This window comes from Oryctolagus cuniculus, chromosome 14, assembly GCF_964237555.1.
Source record: "Oryctolagus cuniculus chromosome 14, mOryCun1.1, whole genome shotgun sequence".
Classification (NCBI taxonomy): domain Eukaryota; kingdom Metazoa; phylum Chordata; class Mammalia; order Lagomorpha; family Leporidae; genus Oryctolagus; species Oryctolagus cuniculus.
The window spans coordinates 17348199-17368223 of NC_091445.1; the positions used below are offsets into that span (position 1 = coordinate 17348199).

Sequence of the window (20025 nt, forward strand, 5' to 3'; positions counted from 1 at the left end):
AGCATACATAAACTTTTTAAACTACAAAAGGAGAGGTGATCTTCACCAATCAGAGGTCTAGATTATACAGATGGACCACTGATTAGTACACACAGCATATTGAAAAACACCATTTTGTGGCTTGTGGGTAACTCCACTGCGGAAATTTAGCTAAGCCGCACTATTAACCACAAAGGCAGGATTCGGTGTCAGGTCAAGAATCAGATCACATTGTGACTGTGGTCGAGAGTCGAGAGGATGCCCTACAGCAAAGGGAACTGCGCACGCAGCACGTCGTCTTTCTAACATTTAATTCAGGAAAAATGTCACCTCCAGCACAGCTGATCCCAGCGTAACTACGTCATGCAGACACGTGGACATGTTAACAAGTCAATGATGCCTAAGACTCACCATTTAAAACGCACCTTCTCTGTCTTTGTGAAAGCCATGGAACTGGACTAAGAGAGAAGCTCTTAGACTTGAGCAAACGTGGATGACGGGTCTTAGAATGTGTGTATAGATCACAAACACTCATCTGAATAATGATTAGCTTTTTTTTTTTTTTTCCAATAAAAAAAGGAAGAGCTCCTGGGAATAGAGACACTTTAAAGGTTGTAATGTGGAAACACTTCAGGATCTGGGGGTCCAGGTAAATCATGATTTAGCTTTTACCAATGATAACCCAAGTCCTTGCAGGTGCCAAAGTCAGCCCCAAAGAAAAGCTATTACAGAGCAATTATGCTAAGTAATTATCATCTGTGTTCCAACTTCTTCTACCTGTGTCTTTGCCACGTGCATAATTACGCAGAGAGAAAACACTCCAAGCTCAGATGCAATAAAGGACTTCAGTGGATGCCCACACGGACCTTGTCAAGTAGCCAATGACTTGCCCTTTCATTGTGAGTGACGCATATCAGCGCTAGCTCTAAAGAAAGACACTTTTCATAATCTCCCAACAATCTGCTAAGTGAAAACATATGGATGGGCTTAGGCAAAGCCTGCCAGGGGTCTTTGCTGAATGGAAAACAGGTGCTTCCATTCTGCGCCACGTAATACCCCATTTACCCCCAAGTCCAAAGGTTATAGGACTAATAGCTGCCTTGTGGTACTCAGGGAAAAGCCAGGCACCGGCTCTGGTGAAACATCTGGGACATATTTTACATACTTGCAACATATGCTTCAGGTTCAATTAAAGTGAGGCTTTGGCACATTTATTAATCTTTTTTACTTTTATCCTATAAGAGGACCCACTGACCTGACCCCACTATTATACCATATGAGAAAACAGAGAAATAATGAGAGCTAGAGGTCAGTACCTGCTCGTATGGCAAAAAATACATTTGTTTTCTCATGAAATTCCATTACACATGACTCTCTACACAAACTTTCAATAGGGAAAGCAATGCATTTTTTTTTTTTAAGTAGGAAATTACCCTTCTGCCACTCCGACACGCTGATAGCCAGGACTTAAGCACGTGCGCTGCTTGAGCCAGGCAGGAGACCGAAGCAGCCACCCGGGTAGTGGCAGGGGCCTCTATGCCCATCACGTCCAGTGAAACTTTGCATTTCGAGACCTTCATTCAAAGACTCCTCCCTCTACTATGCAAGCACTTAGACATCTATTGTTAATTACTACATTAGAAATTTATTGTGTCCAGATATGATTTTTTTTCCTTTTTTTTTTCTTTTCTTGACAGGCAGAGTGGACAGTGAGAGAGAGAGAGACAGAGAGAAAGGTCTTCCTTTGCCGTTGGTTCACCCTCCAATGGCCACCACGGCTAGCGTGCTGTGGTCGGCACACCGCGCTGATCCAAAGGCAGGAGCCAGGTGCTTATCCTGGTCTCCCATGGGGTACAGGGCCCAAGCACTTGGGCCATCCTCCACTGCACTCCCTGGCCACAGCAGAGAGCTGGCCTGGAAGAGGGGCAACCGGGACAGAATCTGGCGCCCCGACCGGGACTAGAACCTGGTGTGCTGGCGCCGCAAGGCGGAGGATTAGCCTAGTGAGCCGCGGCGCCGGCCCCGGGTACGATTTTTATGCTATCAATTGCAGTACAAGTAAGAAAATTAAAAAAAAAAAAAACCTCCTTATCAGGCAAATAGAGGATTGGATTTATGAAAATCAGTTCCCGATCTTTTCACAAGCAAAGTTTGTTTGTTGGCACGCCACACAGGAGGACACAATGGAATTCACACAGTAATTCAAACAACTTTGGAAATTGGATCTGAAAACGTGTTGGAACTGCGGTGTCAACTGCAGACAACTGAACACTAGATTCCAAGAGACGCCAGCCCACCCCGGCCTGCTCCACTTCACATCTATGCTTGGATGAGCTGCTTAGCCCCCAGCCAGGTGTGCCCATTTTTTCCCCACACCTAACATACTCTCTATTAAAAAAAAATGACCATCATAGGTAGAGACTGGAAGGATAGGATGTCAACATGTAGCTTAAAAAATACAGGCTGGCTTCAAACAGGGCCATTCAAGTGCTGGACTTCACTCAAGGTTTCCATTTATTAACATTTCTGGGGACACGCACGCTGCGGGGATGGTTCTTTATGGTGGCTTTAATAATAAAGCAGCAACAAGCAAGGGAAAATGGCCATCAATGGGTGGCAGCTCAGTGTTTATCAGCAGAGAAATGATGATTCAGAGCTGGCACAGCGAGTTAAAAATACAAGCTCTCTACAGCTCGACAACTGACCTTAACAATAAATCATATCATTTATTGCCAGAGGTGTAGGCACACATTATTTAACATTAAACACCAGCACCTATGTGTTTCTTTGCAGGAAGGGGATTTTACAGGTTGATGTTTGATGGTATTGCTAATGATTAAGTGATACACAGAAGAAAAATTTCAAATAAATGCTCTACTGATTTTAACATGTTTGAAATAATACCAGTAGGGACAAAGTGTGTGTGTGTGCGCGTGCATTTTCATTTTTGTTCAACTACTGAATATTAGTTAAGAAATAAACTCATCAGGAAGGTTAACTAATCACTCTGATTTTGTCTTCTAATGCTGGCGCCTACAACTAGGATATACCTGCACATCTCTACTGGAATCAAAGTTCAAGGGCATAAATTAACATAACACTGTTTTTGTCCTTCAAGAAGTTCCACTGCTTTGCTGTAACTGAACTTAAGGGAGGTCAAAATCTGCTTCTATTTGCTGAACAATGTGCAAGGATTTCATGACATTCTCAACTCTGCCTTCCCATCTCACCTCGGGATTTTTCACGTTTTAGGTCTGTTAATGCCCAGAGAGGAGGACGTAACAGCACCATTGTCATCCTTATGGAAGAAAGCCGTCCTCCAGCGCTGGCCATGGCTACAGTGGAGCAAGGTCATTCTCATTCCATCCCCCAGCTGTCCCCTCTCTCCAGAGGGCATCCAATCCAAGCAGGCCTAGGGGGCAGCTGCTACTCCCTGTGGTCACCATTCTCAAGTCAACCTCCTCTCTGATGGAGGCTTCCCCACTGGAGGGAGCCACCCTCCGTGCCACCCAGTCCAGGCAAGGGCAGTGAGCGCTGGGGTGGCGTAAACGCCCTGCAGAGCCCTCTCCCCACGTGTGATCTTTGGCTGAGCAATTCTTGAAAATTACAGGGCACAGTATCCACCTTCGACTCACACAAGCTGTACTACCCCCTCATCCCCCAAAGCAGAGCCCGATTTGTAATACTCAAGATAGGACACATTTTTGCCCTTCAAAAACAGTTGTCACTGCGGTTATCTTCGCAAGAGCTATCAAGTTCCAGACACACTGATTTTTTTTTTTTTCCTGGCAGAAAAATATTTGACCCAGCTCTGGACAAAAGCGAGGAGGATTTATAGCCTTCTCTCCCCATTCGCAACATGCAGTGGCATTGTTAGGATGATAAACAGCACTGTCCAATTTTCTGGACTCAAACACTTCAACTCCTTTTTTAACTGTCTGTGAAAACAGTGTCATGTCTACATTTCGCCATCCCCAGGCACCCAAGTGCTGGGAAAGATAATTACCTTGTCATCTTTGTCATCTTCTTCTTCCTCGTCCTCTAGCATGTCCTCCACTACCTGCAGACAGAAACACAAGTCGGTTTTTTTTGTGTGTGTATGCTTTTAAAGGAGAGAATTTTGTCCTGTCAGTTTGAGCCTTTTGGAAGTGAAAACTTTATTAACATGTGAAATACACCCACTGCGAGGGAAGGTTTGATCTAGAGATAGCGATTAGGTGAATGCCTTTAACTGATTAAACCCACAGAACTGAATCGCAGCCAGGGGACCCGATGTATGTGAAATGTTTTGTGACAACTTAAAGGAATTTGAAATGTGCATAAGGTAAACTCACATTAATTTGGGGGATGCTTTAAATCAGGAAATTTCCTTTCTGCCTATTCTGCTGTCTGTCTGAATCAGGCACTCAAAATGTACAACTAGATAACCAAGCACGAAACAGTTCTGCTATTTCAAATTTACTTTTCACCAAACTCTAAGATAAAAGGCCATGTCTGTTAATTGATTCATGCTGGTGGTCTTGGGAATAAAACTAACAATATCTTTTATGGCTCAAATTTTAAATCTAATGTATAAATCTACCGACTACCTCTCTGTTATTTCTGATTTCATGGATTACCCGGCACTTTCATTTTAATTCTCTGAGATTTTACACAAGGATTATGAGAATGGTATCATCAGGAGAAGTGGAAATGTCTTCTACCATCAAATGCATATAATGTGTAAAAGACAGATGTAGGTGAGCCTGCTGCATGTGTATTTTCAATGGCTCCTGGTTCACATACTTCAGCAGAACGGCATAGTCATTTTGGACTTGCTCAATCAATACATAACTGCAGGCACTGAGAGCAGGATTTCACTGCCGTTCAAGGTTATTTTTGAATGGTTTTAGACATTTAGACAAACAAGCATACATTCCGTGGAAATCAAACATTTTTAAAACTTTGGGAAATGACTGTTATTCAGGGAAGTTCTAATTTACTGCATTTGTGACATTTGTTGCGCTACCTACATTTTTACTGGGTTTTACTAGTCTACTCTGCATATCTACTCCAAACAGTTTCAATAGAATCATGGTTATCAACTATTTTGAATTTTTTTTTCAAGGTCCATTAACTTTTTTTTTTTATTAATAGAAATAGTCTGAGTCAAGACTTCAGTAATCAAGACTGTATCATGCAGAGATAAATAAGTCAATATGCCAAGCCTTTCAGTTATTCCCAACTTTCAAATATTCTAATAGTATGAATGGATTTAAAGACATACCCCCAACACAAAGGTCCTAGAATCATGAGCCAATACATAACCAAATGTACCTGGTGAGCTACAAGAGTGTTCCTCATTCAGTGTCATACTTTCAATCTCCTGTCGCACAGTAGATCCTAGATTCCTGCTACCCTTCATTTGGACACGTAGCATTTCAAAACAACCACAGTGATACAATACTCTGTTTTCTGTAGTGAATGAGAACTTAACGCTTATTTCAGAGACATATAGGAGTATTTCTAAAACCTCATTGCAAGAAAAATTTATAAATGCTAGTACAAAAATTTTTCCAATTCATGAGTTTTTGTAATATGCATTTTCTATGAACTTGTTGAAGATTCCCTGTATAAAGCAATTAAGCCTCAACAAGTCTTGATGCTCTCCCTAACTATATCCAGTCACTCCACAAGCATTTATTGTAAAGCTCCTTGTCTAAGGCACATAGTACTAGCTAGTGTGGGAATACTATGATCAACAACACACAGGCACCTCATCTGTACTCCTATCAGCCCTCAAGAGGATTATAATTCAATACAGCTTGAATGAGGACCTCAGATAACCTCTCATGATGATTTTTTCATGTCCTTGGAGTATTCACATCATAAATACAGGGGGACTTCTAAAATTTCATGCACATCAAGAAAAAACTGCATGGATTGGAAAAAAAATTTGGAAGGTTTAGAAGGGAAAGCAGCCACGGTGATTCATCACACTGTGTCTCATCAAAAAAATTTCTCCAGGAGATAGTATTGTGACTTAGCGGTTAAGTCATCACTTGGTTACAGGAATATTTCGGATTGGAGTGCCATCCGGGTCTCTGGTGCTGTGCCTGAGACAGGAACAGAAGACGGCTGAAGTGCTTGCACCCTGCCTCCCATGTGGGACCCAGCTGGAGTTCATGACTCCAGGCTTCCGCCTGGCCCTGGCTGTTGTGGTCATTTGGGGAGTGAACCAGCAGATGGAAGCCCCCTTGCTCTCCCCCACCTCCCCCTTCCAAATAAACAAATCTTTTAAAAAAGGAAAACATTTTCCAACTTCGGCAATATTTTTAAAAAATGATTATTTTGAACCTCATGTAAAATTATATTTTTAATCTGAATAAATTTTTTTGCTAAAATTACCCATGTAGAATCATATATGTTGAGAAAAATGAACATCAATTTAAAAAAAAAAAAGGTTTGAAAGGCAGCATGAGAGAGAGAGAGAGAGAGAGAGAGAGAGAATATCTTCCACTTGCTGATTCACTCCCCAAATGGCCACAGCGGCCAGGGCTGGACCAGGCCAGAGCCAGGAGCTTCATCCACGTCTCCCACGTGGATGGCAGGGACCCAAGCACTTGTCACTGCCTGTCACAAGCAGAAGTCTGACCTGCTATGCCACAATGGTGGCCCCTGAAAACCATAGTTTTACTCCTGTGAATTAATTATAACAATGTTGCATTTAGCTTTTATTAAGGATGTATCATACCCCTTCTCCCTGCACTGCCTATCATACAGGAGGTATGCAAGGCCAGGATGGTGTTGGACTGTCCCTAGCAGGGTACAGGGCACAGCGCAGATATGCAAGAAATATTTTGTTGATTAAATGAACAGAGGAATACATTACTTCGCCTTCCTATATTCAGACACACTTTTGGGTAGGGTGTCGGTCATTTATTTCATGGAATTGACTTGGCTTTCCTGGAAAGATTTCATCAGCAATGTAGATTAATAAAAGCAAATGTACAAAATGCTTTCAAACATTTGTGTGGAATTAGAACCCAGGACTATTTAGCCGTTAAGATTCGGAGATTGCAGCTCTTTTCACATTCATTTTCAAAAACTGAAAATATGGGTGGACCATAAAACCAACCATGAACTCAATTTCCACATTTCACAAATCAGCTGTGGGTCTCACATCCAAGTACAACTCAAAGAGGGCTACGGAATCAGACTCTTCATTTGCAAAACCCAAACTGCTGTTACTCTGCACAAGTGGGTAATTGGCCATGCACAATTGCTCCACCAATGTGCAGCCAGAACCCAACACAACCATTTGCTTTCACATTTGGCCGAGAAGCTCTGTGTCGGTGAGAGGCCTTTGTGCTGTGTTTTAGCACTCTAGTGAGGGCTTTTCCCCTCCTCCAGTGCCTTTTAATGTTACATCATAAACATCTACCAGTGAGGATTTATAATACAGATGGATTCCTACTGATGTCTCGAAGCTGCTTCAGAATGGATCCAACTACTCCATTTTGTGCAGGTGGGGCTAGAGGTGGCTGGGAAATGGAGGTGATAACAGCACCTGTCCCACAGTGTTCATTAAGGCGCCAATGAGATAATGCACATAGAGTGCTCCGCGCCACTGCCACAGCAAATAGGGACTTCTAAGAGTTCGCCATTCATAAAAGCTAAAGGACATCCACTTGGTGTTTGCAACACTAATTTTTGGAAATTATTACGAAACTTTTCCTGGAGCACAAATTCTGTGTTCTTAACGACAGAAAAACTTCCGATTTGTGTTTTTACTGACGCTAAGACTCCCACGGAAGGGCACAAGTAGAGGCTGTGGATAAAGATCGCAAATGCAAATGCTGCTTTCATGATCTTCAGACATTAATGGTCCAGTGAGACGGACGGCTTTGGAGACAAGAGTGAGTCAGAGGCTGAGCTGTCCTGGAAGACACGAGTGCTAGCCAACGGCAAGGAACACAGAAACTGCCAACTGAGCTTTCAAAAGCAAACTGTATATATCACCAAAGTGCGTTTCATGACTACATTCCCAGAGAACTCAAATAACACCTGCTATTTAGAAAGGGAGCACTGGACTTTAACACTTCACTAAGGAAAACAAATAAAATAAAGGAGTCCTCATCTCAAATTCCAGCTCTTTCCTCTTCAAATAAAACCCAATCAGCACTGCACAGTTTTGTTTTCAAGTGTACAAAGTGCAGTTGCCCAAACATTTGTCAGCAATAATTTAATAACACACACATAGATATCCTTGAGGGAAAAGAAAATGAAAAGACAGACAAAATATGCACAAGTTAAAAAATGAGAGACACATTTGCAAAGTTGAGTTCTTTCTTTTTTCTTTAGGCAGAATATCTCAGATCAGCTCTAGAATTCTCTTTCCAAATTATGCTTTCTGATACCTTGCTTGAAAGCAAGTAGTATTAATCAAACAAAGGAAGGGCACTAGGGAAATCAGAAAGATGTAATGCAAGCAGTTAAAAGTGACATGACCTTCTGTAATGTCGCTCGTCACAGACTTATATGCCACACTCTGGAGGAAGGTCTTGAAAGAAACTGATTCTTGAATCAGGTACTATTCCTTGAATGTAATACTAATAAAGATGACATTTTAAAAAACACACAGACGGGCTCAGATGCAGTATGCCAGCTATACTACAGCAAAGAATAAGAAGATAACATTATTTTAAAAAGCATAATATTTCTTCTTCCATATTCACTATTTGTTGAACATTTGCCATTAACTTATAAAATATATATGGCTGTACATTTTAGAAATCCATTTTCAAAATGAAACAAAATTGCATCTCTAGACTCTATATATCTTCAAAGTTATAGACGAGCTGTTTTAATATAATCAGGCTTAATTAAAATCCAACACAATGAACCACTTTGTGATTTGCAAGCAAGTAAAATGTTATTTGACTGAAATGGTAATGACTATATTGATCATCTTAACAAAAACATGACAATATGTCTAGAATTATTCCTTCAAAACATAAAAGGGAGATAACCATAAGGATACAACAAAAGGAAGGCTATGTTAGATGAGGAAAAGCAGATTCAGGTAAGCTTCATTATCAAAATCATTATGGGATAGTAGATATCAATTATTGCTTTTTAATACAAATCAAGGGTGCATGGTTAAAACTATAATATATAGGAATAATTTTTAAAACACTTGCATAACTATTTTCCTAGGGAAAAAAAATCTTTCATTTATTTAAATCCCTTTAAACAAAAAAGAACCAAAAGAATCCGGGTTACCTTGAACATGCAACCTAAGGACTCAGCACCATGAAGCCAAACACTCGAAAGGCAATGCTGACAAAACCAGTTTCTTTCATGTTCACTTTTTTCCCTTGGAAATGATCTTTAAATTACATGGATGTTTTGCTATATTCAGAATGAATAGTTGCACAATTCAAGTTGCTCTGCTCAAGCATGTTCTATAAAAACGCATCACATTTAAAGAAGAAATCACTGCTGTCCAGATGTGCAACTGTAGTGTTAAAATATTAAATTGTCACAAAAGTTTCACATTTAAGTTCATATTCATAGAACATCCAAATATGTACAGATGCTTATATTTGGATACATTACAGACTAAGTGCCTATTTCCACCCTAAAGATATGGAAAAATTAGGGGAGAGCAGTATTCAACATGATCTGGAGTTCATTTATATCTTTGTGTGTGTGTGTGTGCGCGCAAACCATGCAAAACATATATTTATGTGTCAATGGATTTATTACACGTGTGAAGTAGAAATTGAAATTATGGAATGTCTGTGGATTGGGAATATGCATATGATCACTTAAATGATTTCAGATTGCTCCAAAATACCAAAGGTCAGGCTGAAGATTTGAGGCCAATAAGATCATTCCAGGTACACCTGTGCAGATATTTTTACTCAGGCACCTGCTTTTCCCAATAAGAAACTATTGCAAAATGAATGGTGCAACCAAACAGTGTATACAATTTATTCCACATTTGTAAGAATAATAAGACTCATACTCAGATCTGAGATACACCATTTCATCCAGGATATCTCAAAAGCAACTGCTTGTACAATGGCTGCTTAGTTTGATTCATGCCATTAAGAATTTGACCTTGAAGTATTTCAGCTACAGTAGTCATCAAGATAACTGAACCACTAGATGTAATAATAATTAGTGTGATAGGCTTGCCAGTGAGGCTGAATATATTGCAATACAAAAGAAGGCAGACTGAAAGAAAAGCATTAGTACTTATTGCTAAAAGACTTCCTGATTTTTACGGAGACACTCAAATACAATTATTTCTTCTCGCATAATGCATTTCCTTGACTCATTCTGGAAAGTGCCATGTTGTAATTTAGTCTGACTCTTAATAGGAAATGTGGCTTTAATGTGGCTATCAGATGGCTTTTGATGCATGCTACTGATTACATACAGCCTGTATTCTGCATCATCAACAATGGCATTCTTATCTGCAGTCTAATATGCTTTGCTGTAAGGTGCAAGGACAGTAAATTTACTTGACTGGCCACGAGTATGTAACCTTTTATTTTCTTAAGTGTCAGCTTAATATGCAGAAAGACCCTTCCATTAAGGAAGGCTAAACAATAGCTAATATATATTCTATAATCAGTGTAAGCATCCTAAATGAATTTCCTCTCATATTTCCTACTCAATATTATTAAAATTTCACTCTTATACTTACATAAAGCATTGTGAACGGAATTCCAGTGTTTATCTGAACTATGTCTCCACCTAAAGGCTTCATGATGTATTGTATTTTTGGGTTGCAGGAAAATACTCTTCTTGGTGTCTTTAGGACACTGCATATTAATTCAATCGAGTAGAGAAAATAGGTCAACTATTAACCTATAATGTGCTTTGTGAATAATAATGCCTTCTTAAAACTATATTATTCATCAGGTTAAAAAAATTAAGAAAGGCTAAAAAATTGAGTTAACGTGCTTTTCCAAGTAAAACTAAAAGATAACTAATCTCACCAGTGATCTATTCTCTACAATGTAATGTGCTCAGAGCCAAATATTTTATACAACAGGGTTCAAATAAAAATTATATTGTTATATCTCTATGTTTAAAGCCCAGTTTCCAATCCAGAACTACAACTTTGTAGGAAAAAGCAGCATTTGACATGCTTCAAATTTTGAAAACAACCTCGAGAATTTTAAGTGTCTAAGGAAAATTCCACATTGTTTTGTTCAATACATTCTCAGCAGAACAAGCGAGGAAGCCACTGTGACCTTTGTCTGAGTCCCACGTGCTGCCTACCACCTTCTCAGAAATGCACTTTGCTCTGACCCCGTAGGATATATTTGGGAACATTAAAGATGCAATAAGCAGGAGTTCTGTCTCAGGCAAGTATGCAGGTTAGCAAAGGTTTTGCAGGTAAACATCATGCTTTCGGAATATTAGGGGTATTTAAAGATTAGAATCTGAAGACAAAGCATTTGTCTTAGAGACTGGTATCTGCCACCTTTTGGGCCATACCAGTCTGTAAGGTTTGACTCTTTTTTTTTTTTTTTTGACAATTCACAGCAATATAATTGTTCCAAGCAATATATCGGGGTCACGGAGGGGTGAATGGAAGGAGTGTACTTTTGCAGAGAAGAATATTCTGTCACTGATTTGAGATTTTTTTTTTGTCTACAGTATGTTGAAGCCTGAATGTTGGAAAATTCATCTTAGAAAATGAAACATTTGAAAATCATAGTAAACAAAATGAAAGTTCTTTTCTTATATCCCTTTTCTATAAATAATGATAAAAGTATTAAAAATGTTTTTTTTACAAAGATTACTGAACTCACAAAGGAAGCCCTAGCAGGTTCAGACCTCCATTTCGATGGCACTCTCCGTGGTGAATGGGGAACTGTAGCATAAAAGCCTGAATGAAAAGAATCCATGAAACCTCACACAAAACCCCCATGACTGCTGCAGCACAAGCTTCGTGCACTAAGGCACAGAGCGCTACATGCTAGGGGAAGCTTGCCTGGTCCACTTCTCATCTCTGCTTTATGTAGTGTACTGTGTGATTGCGAAATTAGTGCATAATGCATTTATAATATTTATAGTACCAACACTTAGTTAAATAACCTTTATGTAAGATTTATGTTGATTTTTTTTATTTCCAATTTAATGGCAAATTATGAGGAGCATGTTTCATAAAGATAATTCTCCATTTAAATTCATCAGTCCATTAAATATTAAAATGATGTTTCTGATGCAATCGAGAACAAATTTGTCCAGCTTCAGTGATTATTTGCACTCATAAAAATTAGGCTTGATTAATAAAATTTAAATGCTTGATTAAGTTGACATTTTCATGTTCCATTCTGATTTATTAAAATGAGTCCCTGTCTCCAGGCTTGCTAGGCACCTTTCCTGACTTCCTGAGTCAGACTACTGGGGAGGAGAAGCTGGCCATCAGACTCCAGGGTCACTTCGGTGCAATCCCCTGTCCTGTGCCCTCAGTGCTGCCTTTGTCCCTGGCCACTGTGCACGTCGGATCTTCATATTACAATAATCAGGGAAAATGCTTCTCTTGCGTCTCCCTGGCTATGACCTATAAAAATGGCCCACATGTATGGTATTCCTGTAAAATACAGTTTCCAAGGTGTTTTAATCTGCTGACAATTGCTTTTGCTCCAATTTCTTCCTATGCTTTTTCTTGATAATTTTTTTCAATTTTTGATTTATATAAGACAAACAAATTTTAGGATTTATGAACACAGTGACACTTCCCACCCTACCCCCCTTCCCGCCACACTCCCACAGTACCCCCAATCCTTTTAATTTTCACAATAACACACTTTGAATTTATTTTACATCGTAAGATTAACCCTCCACTAAGTAAAGAATCCAACAAATAGAAGAAAAAATACTGTTCCTTAACAGTAGAGACAGGGTTGTAAACAATCAAATCTCAAAATGTCATTTCGCTTATATATATTACATTTTTTGTACGCTATTAGTTTGTCTTTCTGGGACTTCCATATCTGAGGGGCTACAAAAAGCTCATGGGAAAAATGGAATCAAAAGGTAAGTTTATTTTGGTGCAACATCATCTGGGGATCCATGCATAGTTTTTTCATAGTATGTATTTTCCATGAAACTTTTTATATTCACATCCAGCAAGAGGACTATGCACACCGGAAATGGGACTGTGGCTACTGTCTATTAGCCTACAAGGTTAAAACCAAGACAAACAACTTAGGGCCATGGAAAAATCACTCTCTCCAACAGAACTGAGAAGGGAGCTTGTCACAAAAATCATATATATATTTTGTTTTTGTTATATATGCAATAGCCTAAATTGCAGTGAGGCCCATGCTAGCTTGCCCTGTTTCACATGTGGCAAGACGCCTAGCTGTCATTTATTGAGCACTTACTGCATGCCCATATGCTCAACACATTGTGTGCATTGTCTCTTAAGTCCTTGGAAGACCCCAGTGGGGTATCTTTGCTCCCCATCCCACTGCCCAGAAAACTGAGAACTGAGGGAATAGATACATTTGTACAGCTACCAAGTAGAAGGGTTGGAATTTATTCCCGGGTCTTCCTCATTTCAAACCTTAGCCTCTTCTAACACGTGGAGAGATACAGGCATGACACCTGTTGTTCGTGGAAGTGTTACTTATCTGGGAACTTTGTTTAGGAAAATTGACTTTCTCTTGCTACCAGAACAGGACGTTCAGTTATTTTTAAAGTAAGTGACAGTGTGTCGTAGTTGTTTAATTTTCTTGTGTGATGAAATTAGTTAAGGAACAAATAAGAGAACATGGCTTCCTAAGGCAGATTCGGTCTGGTCACCAGAATGTCCAGCTGGTAGAAGGCCTTAAGGTTGTCTGCTTCCCAGGCGTGCGAACCTTTGCTCAGCTGAGGACCATCTGGGTATCTTCCGCATCATTCATGGGCCACACAAAATGATCAACTGAAGAATTCACCTGCTGTAGACCTATTCAGTTTGGAGTCCCACCTGCAGTTGCCTTGGCAAGGCCAGAGCAAATGATTTCACGGGCCTTATAAAATGTTCCCCATCCCAGCTAGAGTGACATATCTCATACAATGCTTAAAAAATACAAAACTCCCAAGTTTAATGGAATCCTAATAAGAATTCTGATGTGTAAACATTTTCCACCAGCAGATAAAGGCACATCCACTTCTGATTTGTTATCTGAGCTCTTGAAGTTTCTTGTCACCTTGCTGAACAAAGGACAACAAGGCTCCACAAACACCCAGTGAAACCCTCTGCCAACACATTAGGAAGGAGCACAGAGATGAGAACACCTCTTGGCTGGCATACGGGTAGATGACTCCACGTCTGTCTTTTGAGTCCTAATAGATCTCAAGCAAGAAATGTGCCGTCCAGTGAAGAGGATCTTTAGTAAATTGACTTTTGAAAATAGAAGTGTTTTCCTGCACATCTTCCTCTATGTGAACTGACATGTCACAAACAGGTAACACCTGCCACCATGGTACAACTTTCTTGTTCCAATTCTAAGTTTAGCTGCAGTTTGAGAGTAACAGGAGAGCCAACCAACTCAGGAAGTATTAAAGGCAAACATGAACTTGGTGAAAAGGAGAGACTGAGGCGTGAGATAAGAACTGCAGAGACTCATCGACATCTAGCCCTCCTTCCGCTTACACGTGTTTGCACACGCGTGTGCACATGCACACACATTCTTGGAAGATTTGCCTTTTGCGGGCATATCTACATTATTGTATGCAGATCTCTATCACTGCACCAGTATATTAATGCTCTGAATTTCATTGTTTCCTTGCCTAAACGTGAGCAAGGAACATTTCATTTATTACTTTTCTGAAAGGTAGAGAGAATTCATCCACTGGCTCACTCCTCCAAATGCCCACAACAGCCAGGTCTGGGGCAGGCTGAAGCCAGGATCCTGGACCTCAACCTGGGTTTCTCCCTTTGGGTAACAGAGACCCATGTCCTTGGGCCACCCCCTGCTGCCTCCCAGCACGCACATTAGCAGGAAGCTGGCACTGAAATGGAGTTGAGACTTGAACCCCGGCACTCTAATATGGGATGTGGGCATCCCCAAAAGCATTTTCACCACTGGACCCGTGGCCTGTTCCAAGGAACACTTCTTCATCATTTTTGACCAATGGCACTGTTAATGCTTATGAATGTTCAGTGACATTTTGTGGACTGGAAATAATTACACATAAAAATTAGACAAGCTTTGACTTGCAAAGAAAGACCAGACTAAAGCATTTGTTCATTCATCCAGTGTTTTCTGAGTATGATGTTGCTATGCCGGATGTCGCTCCCCCTCTTCGTGGAGGAGCGACACTAAACCCTGCCTAGGCTTCACATCCGAGTCACGGCACCATTATGTCGCTCCCCCTCTTCGTGGAGGAACGACACAGGACCCTGCGCTGTTCTTTCGTCTGCTCGGCCCTCCCCGGGTTTGCTGCTGGTTCTTCCCGGGTTGGCTACTATCCCTTCCACCTCCGTGGAAGGGCAGTTCCCCCTGGCCGCATTCCCCACTTCCGCAGGGGAGCGGCACACCGCCGGCCGGCTTTCTCGGGGGCTGCACGGGTTCCCTCAGATGTTCCCCATAGATGTTCCCGGTGCATGCCGTTTCTCTCCTCCTTTATAGTCCTTCTCTGCCAATCCCAACTCGGCTGAGTACGCTGCTCTCCAATCAGGAGCAAGTCCTACAGTTAATTGGTTGAACTGGAGGCAGCTGTGCGGAAGCTGTTTACTTCTCTCCCAGCGCCATATTGTGGGAGAGCAGATGCATAGAATAAGTCCTAATTCGAGCAACTTAGTCTAGTCCGGATTGCTCCCCACAGATCCCCCTTTCTTTTTATTTTTTGGCGTTGATACGCGCCTGTCTTCGGTGTCCCGCAGCACACACTCTGCTGTACTTGCTAGAGTTGCCACAGGCTCTTACAAGTCCTATCAATCGGGAAAACCGAATCCGGGTCCTCTCTTCGCCATTGTGAGGAGGTTTTTAGGCGCTGATGCGTGCCTGTGTTCGGTGCCCTGCAGCGCATGCTCTGCTCTGCCTGCAGGGGCTTACAAAACCTATCAGGCAAACCGAATCCAAGCCTTCTCATTGCCTTATTGTGGGGGAGACTTATTAGTGTTGGTTCGTGCCTATCTTCGGTGACCTGCAGCTCATACTCTGGTCGAGCTTTGCTGGCGCTTACCGCCTTAAATCAGGCAGACCGAATCCAAGCTTAATATTGTTGTATTGTGGGGAAGCCTTACTGATGTTAATTCGTGCCTGTCTTCGGTGACCTGCGGCTAGCCGCCCAGGTGCTCACCGCCTCACTAACCGGGCAGACCGAATCCAAGCCTTCTAATTGGCATGTTGAGGGGAGGCCTTATTTTTCTCTATTTCTCTATCTCCGGGCATTCCTACCTCTCCCATTTCACTTCTATCTTCCAGCATTCCCATTTCTCTTTTACTTCACTTCCAAACTTCTGTTTCTCTTATCCCTGCGGCTTTCCGGCACCTCGCCCCGCCGGCGGGTTCCCGGCTCTGCGCCGCTTCAGCCCGCGCGCCTCTCTCATCTGCGCAGCTTCCCGGCTTTGCGCGGCTCGGCTTTGCGCGCTCCGCGGTCTCCACGCTTAACCCTTTCGCGTCTGAACCACGGCCTACGCCAGCCCCGTTCCCTATCTATTCACGCCCCGTGCTCTCTCTGCACGCGGCGGCTTCCGCGAGTAACACAGCGTAGCTCACGTGTCCGCCACTAGGATTCAATCTAAGTTCCCCGGGCTAGCCTGGCGAATTCAACCCAGCGTACGTCTCCGCCCCACGATTTGGCTTCCCGTCCTTTGCTCCCCGGGCTAATCAGACGGATCCCAATCTGGCTTACGTCTCAGCTTCTGGTTTCAACTTTTCGCCCCCTATTCCCGGGCTAACTTGAGAACCCCAAAGTGGCTTTCGTTTCCGCCTCGGCCTGCCCCCCGCAGCTTCAATTTCCCTAACATTTTTCTCTACCCGGTATGTTTCCCCAAGCTTTCCTCCAACGATATTCCTCCCTCATTTCTCCTGGCTTCTCCCCACAGTCCGTATCCGAGTCTGTTTGTTCTAGCTTTCACTTTCGCTTTCGACCTTAGAGATTTCTCCCAGCTTCCCCCCGTAGTCCGTATCCGAGTCTATGCCTAGGCTTTCAACAGCTTCCTCCGGCACCTCTTTCGTCCGGCTTTTCCCTAGGCTGTTTGCTAGTCTCTCTCTCCGATATTTTCCCAATTCTTCCCGGTCTTTCCTCCTAAGTTTCATATCCGTCCTAAGTTTCCTATCCGTCCTAGGTTTTCTATCCGAGTCAGGTTTCCTATCCGAGTCACGGCACCATTATGTCGCTCCCCCTCTTCGTGGAGGAGCGACACTAAACCCTGCCTAGGCTTCACATCCGAGTCACGGCACCATTATGTCGCTCCCCCTCTTCGTGGAGGAACGACACAGGACCCTGCGCTGTTCTTTCGTCTGCTCGGCCCTCCCCGGGTTTGCTGCTGGTTCTTCCCGGGTTGGCTACTATCCCTTCCACCTCCGTGGAAGGGCAGTTCCCCCTGGCCGCATTCCCCACTTCCGCAGGGGAGCGGCACACCGCCGGCCGGCTTTCTCGGGGGCTGCACGGGTTCCCTCAGATGTTCCCCATAGATGTTCCCGGTGCATGCCGTTTCTCTCCTCCTTTATAGTCCTTCTCTGCCAATCCCAACTCGGCTGAGTACGCTGCTCTCCAATCAGGAGCAAGTCCTACAGTTAATTGGTTGAACTGGAGGCAGCTGTGCGGAAGCTGTTTACTTCTCTCCCAGCGCCATATTGTGGGAGAGCAGATGCATAGAATAAGTCCTAATTCGAGCAACTTAGTCTAGTCCGGATTGCTCCCCACACCGGAGACACCTTGCTCTGAGCTAGGTTTGCATGCACCCATAGGGGCCAGCACTATGGCTCAGTAGGCTAAAGCCACAGCACACAATGCCAGAATCCCATAGGGGCAACCAATTTGAGTCTCAGCCACTCTACTTCTGATCTAGCTCCCTGCTAATGCACCTTGGAGAGCAGCAGAGGATGGCCTGAGTGTTTGGGCCTCTGCATCCACGGGGGAGACTTGGAAGAAGCTCCTGGCTTCAGCCTGAACCCAGCCTGGGTCGGTGCAGCCATTTCGGGAGTGAACAAGCAGATGGAAGACTTCCCTGTCTCTCCTCCTCTAACTCTGCCTCTCAAATAAATAAATCTTAAAAAAAAAATGTACCCATGAAGACAGAATTACAAAAATGACAGGCTAGGGTGGAAGAACCACAGTGAGACAGTTGTCACAAGTGCTGCGAATTTTATTATGGCTTTTGACAATTTGGGTTTTAAAGTCTCTCTCTGGAGAGCGGCCATAAGCCAAGCTAGCCAGTTTCTGGGAGAGCTCTGACAAGCAGAGTTAGGGTCAGGTGAGAAATAAGGAGAACCTGACAGAGAAATGCATGAGACCAAAGAAAAACCAAAGAAACAGGTTACTTACAGGCCCCAGAGAGGTTAGGGGTGGCGATGGGAGGCCGAGGGGAGCCTGGGGGTGGCTGGAGGCTGCAGCAGCGAGAGGGGCAGGCAGGAGAGACTCCCGGGACTCTGCCTTTATGAAGGCCTGGGGCATTATGACCTGGCAGATTTAAAGAAAACACGTGCGGTGGGTGGAGCTTAACTACACTGCTCTGGTGCGGACCGTTAGGTTTGGGCAAGATCAGCAGCTGTAGGATGCCCTGGGTTCTGGCCAGCAAGATAAGGAACAAGTGGGATCACAAGCAACCACGGAGGAAGGGGAAGCGTCACCTGTCACAGCGACCACTGTCAGAACTTGTATTAGGCCTACAAAGGACGCACAGGCAGCCATCATACTAAACAAGTTCATGAGACAGATAGATGGAACTCAGAGAGGTGGACTTGACCTCTTCCAGTGTGAGCTGGTAGGGCTGCATGGGGGGAGAGTGGGAAGTCAAGGATGGTTTTCCGGAAGAAATGATCAAGACAGTTAGTGGTTACTCAAGCACATACATATAACACATTAACACCAAACAGGTGAGGGCGAGCGTTTAGCCTGATGGTCTGGATGTCTCCGTCCCACACTGGAGGGCCTGGGCTGAGTCCCAGCTCCACTCCCGAGTCCAGCTTCCCGCTAACGCACTCCCAGGGAGGCAGCAGCGATGGCCCAAGTAACCGGGTGCCTGCCACCCACATGCGAGGCCTGGAGCTGAGTTCCCAGCTGCTGGCATTTGGGAAGTGAACCAATGGATAGGAACTCTCCCTCTGTCTCTACCTCTCAAGTTAATAATTTCAAAACTTTAACAGGTGGCAGCTAATTAGTATTAACTATCCCACATCTTCAAAATGCACACCCTCTGGTCTAGAGATTCTTCAAGGATACTCCCAAAGGCCATTGCGAGAGAGGCACTCAGGATTTTCTTTATACCATTATTGAGAAGGCAAAAACATGTGAAGCAACCCCTTCTGAAAAATATAGTTTGATCAGGAAACGAAGCGAGTGCTTTGAGCTCACGGTGGGTTCAGCGGGATCTGATTTTTGTAAAGAACTAAATATGTGTGATAAGAAATATGTTTACATTTATAAGCAATTTTCAAGAAAACAGTAGATGGGGGCTGGGGCCATAGCTCACTTGATTAATCCTCTGCCTGCAGCACCAGCATCCCATATGGGTGCCGGGTTCTAGTCCCGGCTGCTCCTCTTCCAGGCCAGCTCTCTGCTGTGGCCCGGGAAGGCAGTGGAGGATGGCCCAAGTGCTTGGGCCCTGCACCTGCATGGGAGACCAGGAGAAGCACCTGGCTCCTGGCTTCGGATCAGCGCAGCACCGGCCGTAGCGGCCATTTGGGAAGTGAACCAACGGAAGGAAGACCTTTCTCTCTGTCTCTCACTGTCTAACTCTGTCTATTAAAAAACAAACAGTAGATGACACAGAATGTGTAGAAGACCCAGGAAACTACAATATACTATGCTCCAGAAACTTCTGCTGCCACTGGCCCAGCCCACCCTCCTCCTCCTCTCTGGTGATGGACCCTC

General features: G+C 43.3%; 1 protein-coding gene across 17 annotated transcripts in view; it reads right to left on the reverse strand.

The window, feature by feature from the left end:
* Positions 1–20025, reverse strand: part of MCTP1 (multiple C2 and transmembrane domain containing 1) — a 627604-nt gene that overhangs the window by 71966 nt on the left and 535613 nt on the right. For all 17 annotated transcript variants that reach the window (XR_011381926.1, XR_011381924.1, XR_011381925.1 and 14 more), the window contains one exon: positions 3986–4039. Coding sequence is in view for 9 of the 17 variants with exons in the window: in XM_051853978.2 (XP_051709938.2) it covers positions 3986–4039 (54 nt within the window). In the remaining 8 variants the exon portion in view is untranslated. The remainder of the gene's footprint in view (positions 1–3985; positions 4040–20025) is intronic.